At 43.1% G+C, this 13,585-nt stretch overlaps 1 protein-coding gene across 4 annotated transcripts in view; it reads right to left on the bottom strand.

The window, feature by feature from the left end:
• Nucleotides 1-12,995, bottom strand: part of LOC109933610 (serine/threonine-protein kinase 38-like) — a 98,472-nt gene extending 85,477 nt beyond the window's left edge. For 2 of the 4 annotated variants that reach the window (XM_048607729.1, XM_020532623.2), the window contains exons 1-3: nucleotides 12,885-12,995; nucleotides 9,775-9,889; nucleotides 7,972-8,072 (exon numbers count right to left, since the gene is read on the bottom strand). In XM_048607729.1, the coding sequence (XP_048463686.1) occupies nucleotides 7,972-8,072; nucleotides 9,775-9,889; nucleotides 12,885-12,926 (258 nt within the window). In that variant the 5' untranslated portion in view covers nucleotides 12,927-12,995. Of the gene's footprint in view, nucleotides 1-7,971; nucleotides 8,073-9,774; nucleotides 9,890-12,810 lie in introns of all 4 variants that reach the window. The other 2 variants (XM_048607728.1, XM_048607727.1) reach the window with 2 other exon arrangements.
• Nucleotides 12,996-13,585: the final 590 nt, after the last annotated feature.

The raw sequence follows: 13,585 nt of genomic DNA, 5'->3' as shown, positions 1-13,585 counted from the left end.
TGAACCCCAAGATCCCTCTGCTCCTCCACACTGCCAAGAATCTTTCCGTTAACCCTGTATTCTGCTTTCAAGTTTGTCCTTCCAAAATGAATCACCTCACACTTTTCAGGTTTAAACTCCATTTGCCACTTCTCAGCTCTGCATCCTATCAATGTCCCTTTGTAACCCAGAACAGCCCACTGCACTGTCCACAACGCGACACCTTCGTATCATCTGAGAACTTGCTAATCCACCCTTCCACTCCCTCATCCAAATCATTTACAACAATTACAAATAGAAGAGGATCCAGAACAGATCTTGTGGTACACCACTCGTAACTGATGACAGGCAGAACTCACATTGAGGCCTGGCATGGTCTACACACTTCTGTAAGAGGCAAGTATACATCACTACCACAAGGGGCACTTAGGGGAGAAAAACCACAAAACCTCAAAAACAAATGCTGCATCTTTTCAGCCCTAGTAGTATGGCCACCCACACACAAAAGAAAACTCAAAAATACTGCAGAGATGAGGAATAGAAAATTCTAGAAACACCAAGTCCGACATCTGTGCAGAAAGGAGAACAGTTTCAGGCATAATCTATTATTAGAAATTCATGTATTACATCATTGAGATTAAAAAAATATGGTTTTTGATATAGAGTTAACCTGAAACATTTGGTTCAACCAGACTATACCGGTGTTTACATTCCATGAGTCTCTTCTCACTTTGCACTGTTTATCCTGTCAATATATCCGACTCCTCTCTCACGGTTATCTAGCTTCACTGCTATTCGTCCCGGACCACTCCCCGAGAACTCGCACCTCACTCTGGGTGAATACATTTCTTCTCTTTCCCTCTTGGCAACTTACTGGTTTGGTTTCCCCTACAAATGGAAACATTATGCTCTACCCTACTGAACTCTCCTGTAATGTCAAAGGCCTCTGTCAGATCATATCTCAGTCTATTTTTTTTAAATCAAAGAGAACCACAGCCAATTATCTTTCCTGATAGTTATAACCTCCTGGATTTCTCCAATGTACCTATCCTATAAGTGATTGCAATGTTATTTGTGGGAACTCTGGTTTAATAGCCTCAAGCATGGCACCACGTGCAACCAGCTGTGTGACCCACTTCATTTGTCATAACACCATCAACTGCAGAGGAATGGAGATGTGCCACTTGCTTCAGTTCCTTGTTTGACCCAGTCACAAGACCCAAAGACACAGGAGAAGTAGTAGGCCATTTAGCCCATTGAATCTGTTCTGCTATTAAATGAGAACATGATTGATCTGATAATTGTCAACTCCACTTTCCTGACTTTTCCCCAATACCCTTCATTCCTTTACTGATTACAAATCTGGCTATCTCTGCCTTGAATATTCTTAACTAGCCAGCCCTCTGACATAGATTCTCTATCCTCTGAGAAGAAATTCCGCCTCAGAGTCTCAAATGGGTGACCCCTTATTCAGAGATTATGCCCTCTGGGTCATTGACTCATCCACAAGAGGAAACAGCCTCCCTGCATCGAGCCAGTCAAGTCTCCTCAGAATCTTGTACATTTCAATAAGGTCTGTGCCATCACTGTAACAAGGTCAGGCACGTGGACCTAACAGTACGAGTTCCCTGATTGTTGCTGTTAACCTGGTCCAATCAGGGAGTCCTGGCTGACAGATATAAACATGTGTCAGAGATCCTGCTCCCTCAGAGCCGGCTCTGAGGGAGCTGGATCAGTGTCAAGACCTCTCTACGTGTAAGTAATGGGTGAGCTGATGATGGGATACTGGCTTCTGTAGAGTTATTTCTGTATCCTCGCAATCTTCTTAACTCCATTGAGTACTGGCACAACCTACTCAACTCATAAGAGAATCTCTCTATGCCTGGAAACGGCCGAGTGAACGTTTTCTGGGCTGCCTCCTGAAGGCAGCAAACCTGCTCATGATAGTCAGACCACACCTAGAATAGGGCCTTATATAGTTTTGGGAAGACTTTGTGAGTTTTATACTCCATTCCTTTTGAAATCAAGGCCAACAATCCATCAGCCTTCTCTGTTACATACTGATTTTACATTTGATTTGATTTATTGTCAAGTGTACCCGAGTACAATGAAAAGCTTTGTTTACCAGCAGTACAGGCAGATCATGGTAAGCAAGGACATAGAGACCATAGGGTGCTTGGACAGAGTGAGGCATACAAGGCTACACTGCACAGGAGGTGCGTGAAGTGAGATCAATATTATTTGAAGTTACAGAGTCCATTCATCAGTTTAATAAGGGCAGGGAAGAAGCTGTTCTTGAACCTGCTGGTGAGTGTGTTCAAGCTTTACATTTTGTGACTGACAGAAGAGGTTCTGGAGAATAACCGGGTGGGAGGGGTCTTTGATGATGTTGGCAGCCTTTCTGCGGCAGCGGACCATGTAAATGGAGTCCACAGATGGAAGGGTGGCTTCTTGTGATGGACTGGGCTGTGCACACCACCTTCTGTAGTTTCTTACAGTCCTGGGCAGAGCAGTTGCTCTACCAGTTCACCATGCACCCGGACAGTGTGCTTTCTATGGTGCACCTGTAAAGGTTGGTGAGGGTCCTTACGAACGTGCTGAATTTCCTGAGCCTCCTGAGGGAGCAGCAGCATTGTCGTGCCTTCTTGATCATCACATCTACATGGGAAGTCCAAGACAGGTTATCAGCTATCGTTACTCCTAGGAACTTGATGCTCTTCGCCCTCTCAAACCCCACTCCGTTGATGTAGATGGGGCAGTGTCCTCCTCATTTCTTTCTGAAGTGAATGATCAATTCTTTCGTTTTGCTGATGTTGATACATGCTGTCTTTGTGTGATTCATGTTTTCATGTGATGCTAACTACATTCTGCAACCCTCACAGAAGAGGCTGGGAAAATCACTTTTTGCAGTTGATTAATGAGCAACTCTCATTTAAATTTTCAGTACTCAATAATACTGTCTCACTTCAGTGAAGGGTTCCAGTGGAAAAATGTTTGCTTTGGTTTTTTGTTTTAAAATTGCAGTTCACTGTGGCACTTATTCTGCAGAATCTTCACTAATGTTCAGTCAGAGGAACATCACAAGCAGCTTGCCTCTTTTTAATTGTTCTCAACTTGAATTTAAGAGTCAGGCTGTCATCCTGCTCTCCACACATAGCTGCTGGTCATAAACCTGGCACTTCCATCAGGCCAAGCAAATACAAAAACCTGGAGAGGCAACAGTCACTGGACTGCTTGCTCAGTTTGTAGTTGCAGGCTTGGCTCAGCACTGGCGCAGGCAACCAACAGGTGCAATGCTCAGCAGGGAAAGAAGAACATAATGGTGCTTTCTGTAAAACAAAGAATGGGTGAGGACCCCTCCAAAGCAGTCAGACAGACAAACAAACAAGGGACAGGAAGGTGCACGCTGTGGGTGCATACCTGGAGCATGCAAGTGAGAAAGTATCTTTCTCCCATCAGCCAAGTGTTAATTCTGTTTCTCATCACAAGCACACATTGCATCGTATGTTTTAACCACAGAGCCCATTTGTTATGAAACAGGATGCACTGTTTCAACTGTTTTTTTAACAGCCAGGACAAAAGGAAATTCATATTACTTGCCTTACATTTGACACTTTCTACTCGCTTATCCTCTCAACCACTGCATTTTGTTTGACCTTTATTAAGGTTAGCCTATTGCTACCCAGAATTTTCACAGTGAATGTACCCCAAAAATAAATTAAAACTTGTTTTAGATATGGCATCTTAAGGTTTACCATAACAACGACAAAACTTTGGTGTGCACAAAATTGTCTTGTACTAAAGACAAGATATGCAACAATTGAAATCAAAACGTACATTGCTCTCTACTAATGCAATCATCACCTAAGTTGCTGCTGAAAACAATCTGAAATATGCTGTCATGAAGCAAGCATCAGTGATCCAGATACGACTGCTTAACTGCATCCACCTGGGGGTAAGAACTGGGTCATTTATACTGTTTCACCGGCTAGTCTAACATTTGCTGCTCAACCCTAGGTGCCTGAAGGGGATGGTGAACTGCCTTTAAGAACTGCTGCAGTTCATATGGTGTAGAGGCACCCACAGGGCTGTCAGGCAGACAATTTCAGGATCCTGACTCAGTGACAGTGAAGTAACAGTGATATAGAATCCTTACAGTGTGGAAGCCCATCAAGTCCACACTTACCCTCCAAACAGCATCCCACCCGGCATTTCCCATAGTTAACCCACTTAGCCTACACATCCCTGGACAATGAGCAATTTAGCATGGCCAATCCACCTAGCCTGCATGTCTTTGGACTGTGGGAGGAAACCGGTGCACCCGGAGGAAACCCACACAGACACGGGGAAAAGGTGCAAACTCTACACAGACAGTCGCCCGAGGCTGGAATCAAACCCAGGTCCCTGGTGCTGTGAGACAGCAGTGCTAACCACTGTGCCGCCCCAAATCAGGGTGGCACATGGGGCGTGGAGGGGAAGTTACAGGTGGTGCTCACGTGTATCTGCTGACTTTGTCCTTCAGAGATTGCAGGCTTGGAAAGTGGAAGCCAAGAACCGGTGAGTTCCTGCAGTGTTTTGGATAAACACAAGCTCATGCAGGATGCAGGATTGGTGATGGACCAGGAAAGCCTAAGAATAATCAGGATTAGAGGTAAAACAATAGATGACTGACAATGGGTTAGTGTTGAACTTGAATTTAAGAGTCAGGCTGTTATCCTGCTCTCCATATAGAACCATGATTACAGAGCAGATTAGGACCAGACACAACCCAAAGGTTGCAAAGGACTAGCTCAGCTTCAGATAACTGTCAGGAGAGATGGAAACAATGACTGGGGAGTGGGGATTGTGGTAGAGACTGCAGTTTGGTTTCAGCCCTCACAAAAAACTTAATTTCAGGGAATACTTTCTCATCAGAAACAAATCAGAGATGATGGAAGGGTCAAGGGCAAAGGTTGTAAGATAGAGTTATGAGCAGCCGGTTACACGTGGAACGTGCTGTGTTTCCACGTGATATCCCTGGGGTGAAACAGACAGAAGAACAATGAACAGTGTCAATACTCAGTTACTGCAGACTCCAAAGGCAACAGTCATGATGAAGTTTCATCATACATTACTTCTATAGAACGTGGATTCACAAGTGGGGGAAGTGGATTTTAGTTTTCAGTTCTGTATAGGTGACTTTTTAAAACAAAGAGCCAGATAGTAATTTGGAACAGTGAACAAAAGACAATCTTTCCAAGAAAGCTTGTGGCTTAAGTTAAGTGACTGAGTCAGCTGCACGGGGAGTTAATCACTGAACGTATACAAACTTGACTTCTATGATCTATAGAAACAGATGGTTAGGTGCTGTTAGCAGGTTAAGTTCAGAAAAAGTCATACTGACAGATTGGCAGCATTTAATTGTGTAGAAGTCTCCAAGCTATCAGAGCTGAAAATAAATTCAGAGTGGAGTCAGCAGTTGGCGGCCTAGAGTGGGGATGCCAGCGGCAGCAAACGGGAAGGCCACCCATACTGGTCTGCAGTGGACAGCCCTTGGAGAGACACTGCGATGTTTGTCTTTCTAACATTGTTTCTTGCTTTTCTGACTTGTGGTTATACTGTGTAGCTGTAGTGTAAGTTTTTTTTTCATTTCTCTATTCTGTAACTAAGGATTGTACCTAGGCACCTTTGTGCCCGAGACGGTGCTGTAAGTGGCGACTTATAAACTTTTCACTGTACTCACTTGAGTACGTGACAATAAAGCTAATTATAGTCAATTGTCTTAAATTATTTCAGCAGTCCAAGGAAGAGAGCTGGAAAGAGTCAGTGAGTTAAGTCTGTACTTGTGCGTGTGTCTGAGAGAACAGCATCTGGTAAATGTACAGAAAGTCAATAGAGTATGAGATCTAAAAGTGAAGATACTTCCCTAGGGTCAAGTATTTGTAAAAGATATTGCTGGCATAAAGATGGAATCTTTATATATACTTTTTTCCCTCTTTTGTGTAACAAATTTATGCTCATTTGTTAAAGTACATTAGCAAGCCCATATGAACATGCTCAGTGATTGATCACAATAACCAATGCAAAAATCAAAATGATGACTTCTCAAGCCAGGTTCCACTCTAGGATCTGACAGCTCATACATAACCATCTAGTGGGATCCTTAAATTGCAGGAGTTGGCAGGTGCATCTTCACTATGATTCAATAGAGATGAGTGGAACTGAAGGAGTGCACTTCCATGGAGCTGGACAACAGATGGGCAGGTAGTGAGGAGGCTGGTGTCGCCAAACACGTCCACGGGTCCGAAAGGAGGATTAGGCATAGTTTACCATGACCATTGACTTAGAACTTGACTTCGATAAGACCACAAACTCAGGATCACAAATACGAGAACCATGAATAAGTGCAATTGACAATTTAAGAGAAACTCGGGTACCCATATTGTGGTTTGGCTGAACAACACAGATCTTTTAAGGTGAAGCAGCACAAGCACAAAGGAAGGAATAGAAAGATATGCTGATAGGTCAAGGTAAAGAGGGGGTGAGAGGAGACTCACATGAAGCTGTTGGGCATAATGGCCTTTTGCTGTGCTGTAAATTATGAACAATTACCTACTTCAGCACATACAATTCAAGATGAGAAAGTGTAAATCCTTCCTATATCTTATTCCTAGAATTTACTAAATACACTTTGCCCACAAACACTGTCCCTACCCCAACAATAGCTTTCAATGACAGAATGTAACAGGCAGCTCTTATTGGGATATAAACTGTGGGATTTAAATGTATAATATCTAACGTTATTTGATGAGTTTGAATCTGTTTTTTGTGCATGTCTGAAGTTAATAGTTAATTTGAAGTATTTTTGTAACCGTGGAGAGTGCTAGAAAGCAGTTTTTGAAGCCTGGCTGTAGAACAAATGAGCTGTTTGTGCACTTATGGACTTTTGTTTATTTTAGATTGTGATTCAGCATAGTAAAAATGGGGCCACAAAGGTTTATCTGAGAATTCTGGAATTTAAGGTTTTTTTAAGCTTGGGGAAACACCCTTACCAAGAAACTTTTAGCTTCGCTTTTGACTTTGTGCTTTTAAGGTTTGGTAGATCTTTCAACAGCATAGCTGTACAGAGCAGTGCTCCTGAGATGGGAATTAAAAGAGCTTATGAAATAGATGACCTTTGGGTGAGAAGTTAATGTTAGTCTTGACCAGAAATGTTGCAGTAAAAACCCAGAAGTGTTTATTTAAGCCGAGTGCATTGAAGCTCTGGTGTGTGGTAGCTCAAGAAGCAGCCATCACAGTTCCAATCTAAAAGGTGAAGTCATAAAGGACTAAAGGGTGGCACCGTAGCTCAGTGGTTAGCACTGCTGCCTCACAGCACCAGGGACCCATGTTCAATCCCACCCTAGGGGACTGTCTGTGTGGAGTTTGCACATTCTCCGTCTCTGCATGGGTTTCCTCCGGGTGCTCCGGTTTCCTTCCACAGTCCAAAGATGGGCAGTTTAGGTAGATTGGCCAGGCAAATTTGCCCATGGTGTGCAGACTAAGTGGATTAGCTGCGGGAAATGCAGGATTACATGGAAAGGGAAGGGGTGTGGGTCTGGGTGAGATGCTTTTTAGAGGGTCGGTGTTGACTTGATGGGCCGAATGGCCTCCTTCCCTACCGTAGGGATTCTATCATAACGACTTAAACCTATAGACATGTTAAATAACGTTCACATTGGGGATGTTTTGGGAACTATGCAAAAATTTTTTTGTTTTAGCAAAAGAAACAAAACAAGTGTTTTGAGACTTCTGGGATTATATTATCACTGTGCATTTTAACCTTTTGAATTCATAAAAATTAACAGCTTGGATTATTGTATGTTATCTTTATTCCTTGTGTCAGTAAAGCAAAATTGCATGCATATTTTCTGGCAAAAGGTTATATTTTGTTAAAACCAAAACAAATAACAAGCTAACTTTCTGTTTGTGATCGGATTTGTTCAGGAATAACATCAGCTGGAATCACATTACCTGCAATGCTGCTGTTGACTCTTCACTCGGTAGTGAGTCGACTAATACATCAATATCTTTCGCAGTCCGTGCGATCAGTGCAGCAAAAAGTTGTGCATATTCTGGAGGTAAAATGTACGGCAGGTGAGAAAAGGAATTAAAATCACAGCCTGACAGGAAAGACCCAATGTAGGGAGGTGGAGGTAGGGAAAGACTGGAATTTACAAACTGCGCTATTACACTACTGGATAATAATTTGGCTCAGACAGCAAAACCCATGTCCCCCAAGTGACCTAACAATAAAAAATCCCAAATGATTTTATAACCACTTGACTATTTGCTGGGAAAAACTACCATGTAGAATCTTACAGCAGAGGCGGCCATTTGGCCCACTGTGAATAATTCTTTTAAAGCACCAACACAGACGATGTGTTGAACAACCCTGCACATTGCCCATGGGCAAATGTTTTCCCGTCAATTATTTATCCAGCCCTATTTCGGGCACTACATTTCAAATCACGACATTTAAAAACAAAACACCTTCCCTGTTTTCTTTTGCCAAATACCTTATATCTGTGCTTTTTGATTATTGACCAACTTGTAATCTCCCACATTCCACTTAGAGAGATGGACCTTGATACAATGTCTCATTGAAAAACAATTTCTCTGACATGGCACTGCAACTTTTAAAAACTCAAGCAAACGTGCCTTCCAAACGAGGTTGACATTAATGCACTTTAGCATCTACAGAGGGACTATTCTGCAATGTAACATTTTTTTCAAAAAGGAGGATAAGAAATATTCTGGGGTAACACAGAGTTAGGGTAGATGAGCAAAAGAAAACCCAGAAAGGCAAATTTTAAATGGAATGCCAAGGTCAAAGGAAGACAGTTTTAGGCACAAAGGTGGTAACTGAGAGGTCTCCAAAAACATCTTGCATTTTACAGCATTTTACAAAGCAAAGCTTCCTCTAAGTATAACTTGATTCCAAGCCAGTTGGTGAAGTGTAAAACTTGTAACTAATTTTTTTTATTGATGATGGATTTATTCAAAGATTGCAGCATCACATATGTCCTCTTCCTACCGACAGACCCTACATCCCAGCAGTCTCTAACTATTTTACACTACCAATTAAATGAAATTAAAACCTGACAGGCCCTTAAAGGGATACAGTATCTCTTTTTAAGCAAAGTAATTAAAATATGCCTTGTCTATTTTAATATATTTACATACCATAAACATCAAGGCACTTTATACTTAACATAATCAAATAAAGGGTCAGTGAGTCATTAAGGAGACATTGGGACAGGTGGTGAGGTAATTTAGGTTATTATTGCTGGGGGAAACTGGATTTAAAGTTAAGTTGATCAGAGACACTGGATTCAGAGACAATTCCAATAACTTATTTTGGAAAAGTAAGGACAATTTCAGACATTCAAACATCTGGGAAAATAGTGGCATAGTGGCCATGAAGTTGGACTAGTGATGCAGAAGTCCAGGCTAAAAAGTTATGGGCACACCGGTTCAAATCCCACCAAGGCAGCTGGTAGAATTACAACTCAATTAATTAAAATTGGAATATAAAGCTAGTCTCAGCAAACTATCGAGTATTGTAAAAACCCATTTAATATAAATAAATCTGCTATCCTGACATGCCTGGCCTACATGCAACTCCAAACCCACAGTAAGGTCGGAGACTCTTAACTGCCCTCTGAAACGGTCTAGCAAGCTACTCAGTTCCAGGGAAATTAGGGATGGGCAACATATAATCAATCCTTCCTGTGACACCCACCTCCAACCAAACAATAAATTTTAAAAACTAACCTTCAGTTGGATTGGATGGCTGGTCTTTGTTTATGGCAGTTTGAATATTTGTAAATGAAGCAGGAGGAGCACACTGCTGTAAGACACCGATGGCATTACAGAACTGGTCTGCTAACTAGAGAGAAGAAAAGAAGATTGATTTAAAACAACACAACCATTTTTGTTGGGCAATGGTATTTCTCGTCAAGGAAAAAGATGCATGAATGGAGTTTTTCTTTAATTCACTCATGGGATTTGGGCATCGCTAGCTGGCCAGCACTTATTGCCTGCTCCTTGAGAAATTCGTGGTGAGCTGCCTTCTTGAACTGCAGCAGTTCATGTGCTGGAGGTAGACCCACAATGCTGTTAGGGAGGGAGTTCTCCAATTTTGAACAAGCAACGACAAGGTATTTCCAAATCAGTTGGTGAGCAGAGTTGAGGGGAACTTACAGGTGCTGCTGCTCCACCCCTTGACATTCAATGGTGTTGCAATCACTGAATTCCCCACTATCAACATCCTCGACATTATCATTGATCAGAAACTGAACTGGACTGGTCACATAAACAGTGACCACATAACTTACATCTATGTCAACCATCTACAAGGCACAAGTCAGGAGTGTGATGGAATACTCCCCACTTGCCTGGATGTGTGCAGCCCCAACAACACTCAAGAAGTTTGACACTATCAGTACAAAACAGCCGGCCTGATTGGCACCACATCCACTCAACCAATCATCCTCTTCAGTCATCCCATTGAAACTCATGCATAAGCATCTCTTCTATCATTTAATCAGACCTGCCTTTCAGCCTATCACTAACATTTCTTCCTTTGCCCCCTTCTCTTTTACCCTGCCTCTGAAGTTGCCTGAAATCATTTACATCTCTCAACTTTTGACAGCTCTGGTGAAATGTCATCAACCTGAAACATTCACTTAGTTTTTCTTTCCAGTGATGATGCTGGGCATTGACAATCTCCAGTATAATAGAGTGTTTTGTTTGTGTACAATGATGACCTAATTCAATGGTGGAACATTCTCAAATGGATTTTTCTGTCCCTAGCAAATTATAAAGCATAGATCAAGGCAAGCAGTGCAAACTATGAACAAGTTTGACAATCTAATCACAAGCTTGGCTTCTACCCTTCATACAAATTACATAGGCTATTTGTTGACAGCACATTGATGTGTGAAAGACGGAAAACAAATTTAAAAATGAAACAGAATATGTGGGCGTGCAAAGATTCTGTGTGAGATTCTAAACAGTAAACAGTGTTTACTCTGCTTCAGTATTGTAGCTCACCCGAAAACACATCAGAGCTGAGTGGAAACAGACTAAACTACACTTACGTACAGACAAGGAGCAAACCATTCAGCCCCTCAAGCATGCTCCACCATTTAACATGATGGCTAATGTGATTGCAACCTCAAACTCAACTCCTGCCTTAAGCCACTAACCTTTCACCCCCTTGCTTACGAAGAATTTAATGTCTTCTGCCTTAAAAAATATTCAAAGATTCTGCTTCTTTTTCAGGAAGTGATGCTCAGCCACACTCCACCTCAGGGAAAAATAATTCTCATCTTTTTGTTGAATGGTACACCCCTTATTTTTAAACTGTAACCCCTAGTCTAGATACTCCCACAAGGGGAAACATCATCTTCACATCTACCCTATCAAGATGAAATATTTGATCAAGACACATATTCTTCAAAACTCCAGCTGGTACAAGCCTAGTGTTTCCAACCATTCCGCAAAAAAACCTGCCATCCCAGGTATCAGGCTCGTGAACTATCTATAAAATGTTTCCAATGCATTTGCATCCTACCAGAAATAAGGTGACCAGTGATGTGCACAGTACTTCAGATGCAGTACAGCCAGTGCCCTGAATAACAAGCACAATCGCTCAACATTTTTTATGTTCAGTATCCCTTGCAACAAAAATAAAATTCTATTAGATTTACTAATTACTAAATTAGCCACCATGTTAAATGCTGGAGCATGCTTCAGTAATTGACATTACAGCCTTTTGTGATCATACACGAGGACACTTAGAGTCTTCTGCAATCTCATACCATTGAGATACATCTATTTCTAAATATTCCTAAAAAAAAGGGACAATTTTCATTCCAAGGTCTTTACCTTGATCCTCAACTCTGATACTCACATCTTAAACATCTCATCATATTTCAGAATCTGATTAGAACCCATCACATTCAGCAAGATCTCAAACACGCCAACATATCTCCCTGTGTCGAAAACAGCTAGACCGTGTGCCTCAAATAGACTGTCCAATTGAAGGAAGGGGAGCACCGCGCTGTCAAGGGGCTACTGCTGTGTATTTTATAAAAATCAATAGGGGCAGCACGGTGGCTCAGTGGTTAGCACTGCTGTCTCACAGCGCCAGGGACCCGGGTTTGATTCCACCCTTGGGCGACTGTCTGTGTGGAGTTTGCACACTCTCCCCGTGTCTGCGTGGGTTTCCTCCCACAGTCCAAAGATGTGCAGGCTGGGTGGACTGGCTATGCTAAATTGCCTGTAGCGTTCAGGGAAGGTGTGGAATAGGTGGGTTATAGGGGGATGGGTCTGGGTGGGATGGTCTGAGAGCCCCACACTGTAGGGATTCTAACTGCAGATGCTGTAAACCGGGAATAAAAACAGAAGTTGCTGGAAAAGCTCAGCAGCATCTGTGAGGAGTAAATCAGAGTTAATGTTTCGGGCCCGGTTCTGAGGAATGACCAATGGACCCGAAACGTTAACTCTGATTTACTCTTCACAGACGCTGCTGAGCTTTTCCAGCAACTTCTGTTTTTCTGTGTATTTGATGCTGTATTAAACAAACCCCAGGTCCCTTAGCACTGGGCTACAGGAAGGGGAGCGGTCTTCAGCCGTTGCGGGTGTTTTGGCCCTGGGTGGGATCTTTCTGCGCACGAACACTGTCCGTCCTCTTTTCCAAACAAACGGCCCCGCCGAAGGACGCTCGCCGTCCCCCATAACCCGGTGGACGGGAGCGGCGCTATCGCAACGTAAGTCCGCCGCCCACTGAGCCAGGCCCCTTACGGGCGGAACGTCGGGCCCGCTGCTAACCCCGCTCCCCCGACTTGGAGTCGGGGCTCCGGGCCGCTCGCCCTCACCGAGTTCACGGCGTCCTGCAGCTGCGTGAGCCGGTCCGCCATCTTCCAGCCAAAAGCCAACAAACCGCCCCGCCATTGGAGGAAGCTCGGGTCTACCCCCCCAACCAATCGTTCTCCGCTTTACTGCTACGTGGTGGAACTGACCAATCACTTGTCAGGTGACCGCGGCAAACGGCGTAGAGCCACCCAATCAGAGAGGGCGGCCGGATAACGTAGCCAATCATCCGGGGACATTTTGGGTAAGGTGACCAATCAATGGCTAGACGTCGATTCTCCAATAAGAGACGGGGACATTAAACCAATCACGGAGGGGTATATTCACAGTCTACCCAATCAGAGCCACGGACAGTCACATGATGGTGTTCCCATTTCCCCCAATCAGCAATCAGCTTGGTCAGGTCTCATTGGCAACAAATTAATCACTATAAGGATTAAGAGACCATCCCTAAAGAGATTGAATGATTGATTTATTGATTGATCGATTGTCACATGTACCGAGATACAGTGAAAAGACTAGAGTTGACGTGAGCAGACAAACTAGAAATTATAAAAAAAGCTGGCAGTAAAGCTTTCCAAGTGTTATTGTTGTGCCTTAGATAAGGCGTAGGTGCAAGAGTAGGCCATTCAGCCCATCCAGACTGACCTTAAGACCACAGGAGTTTCCCTGGACACCAGGAAGCCACACACAAAAGAAGGATCTT

The sequence above is a fragment of the Rhincodon typus genome, chromosome 18 (genome assembly GCF_021869965.1).
Source record: "Rhincodon typus isolate 14 chromosome 18, sRhiTyp1.1, whole genome shotgun sequence".
In the NCBI taxonomy this organism is placed as follows: domain Eukaryota; kingdom Metazoa; phylum Chordata; class Chondrichthyes; order Orectolobiformes; family Rhincodontidae; genus Rhincodon; species Rhincodon typus.
This window is presented reverse-complemented; position numbering and strand designations above follow the sequence as displayed.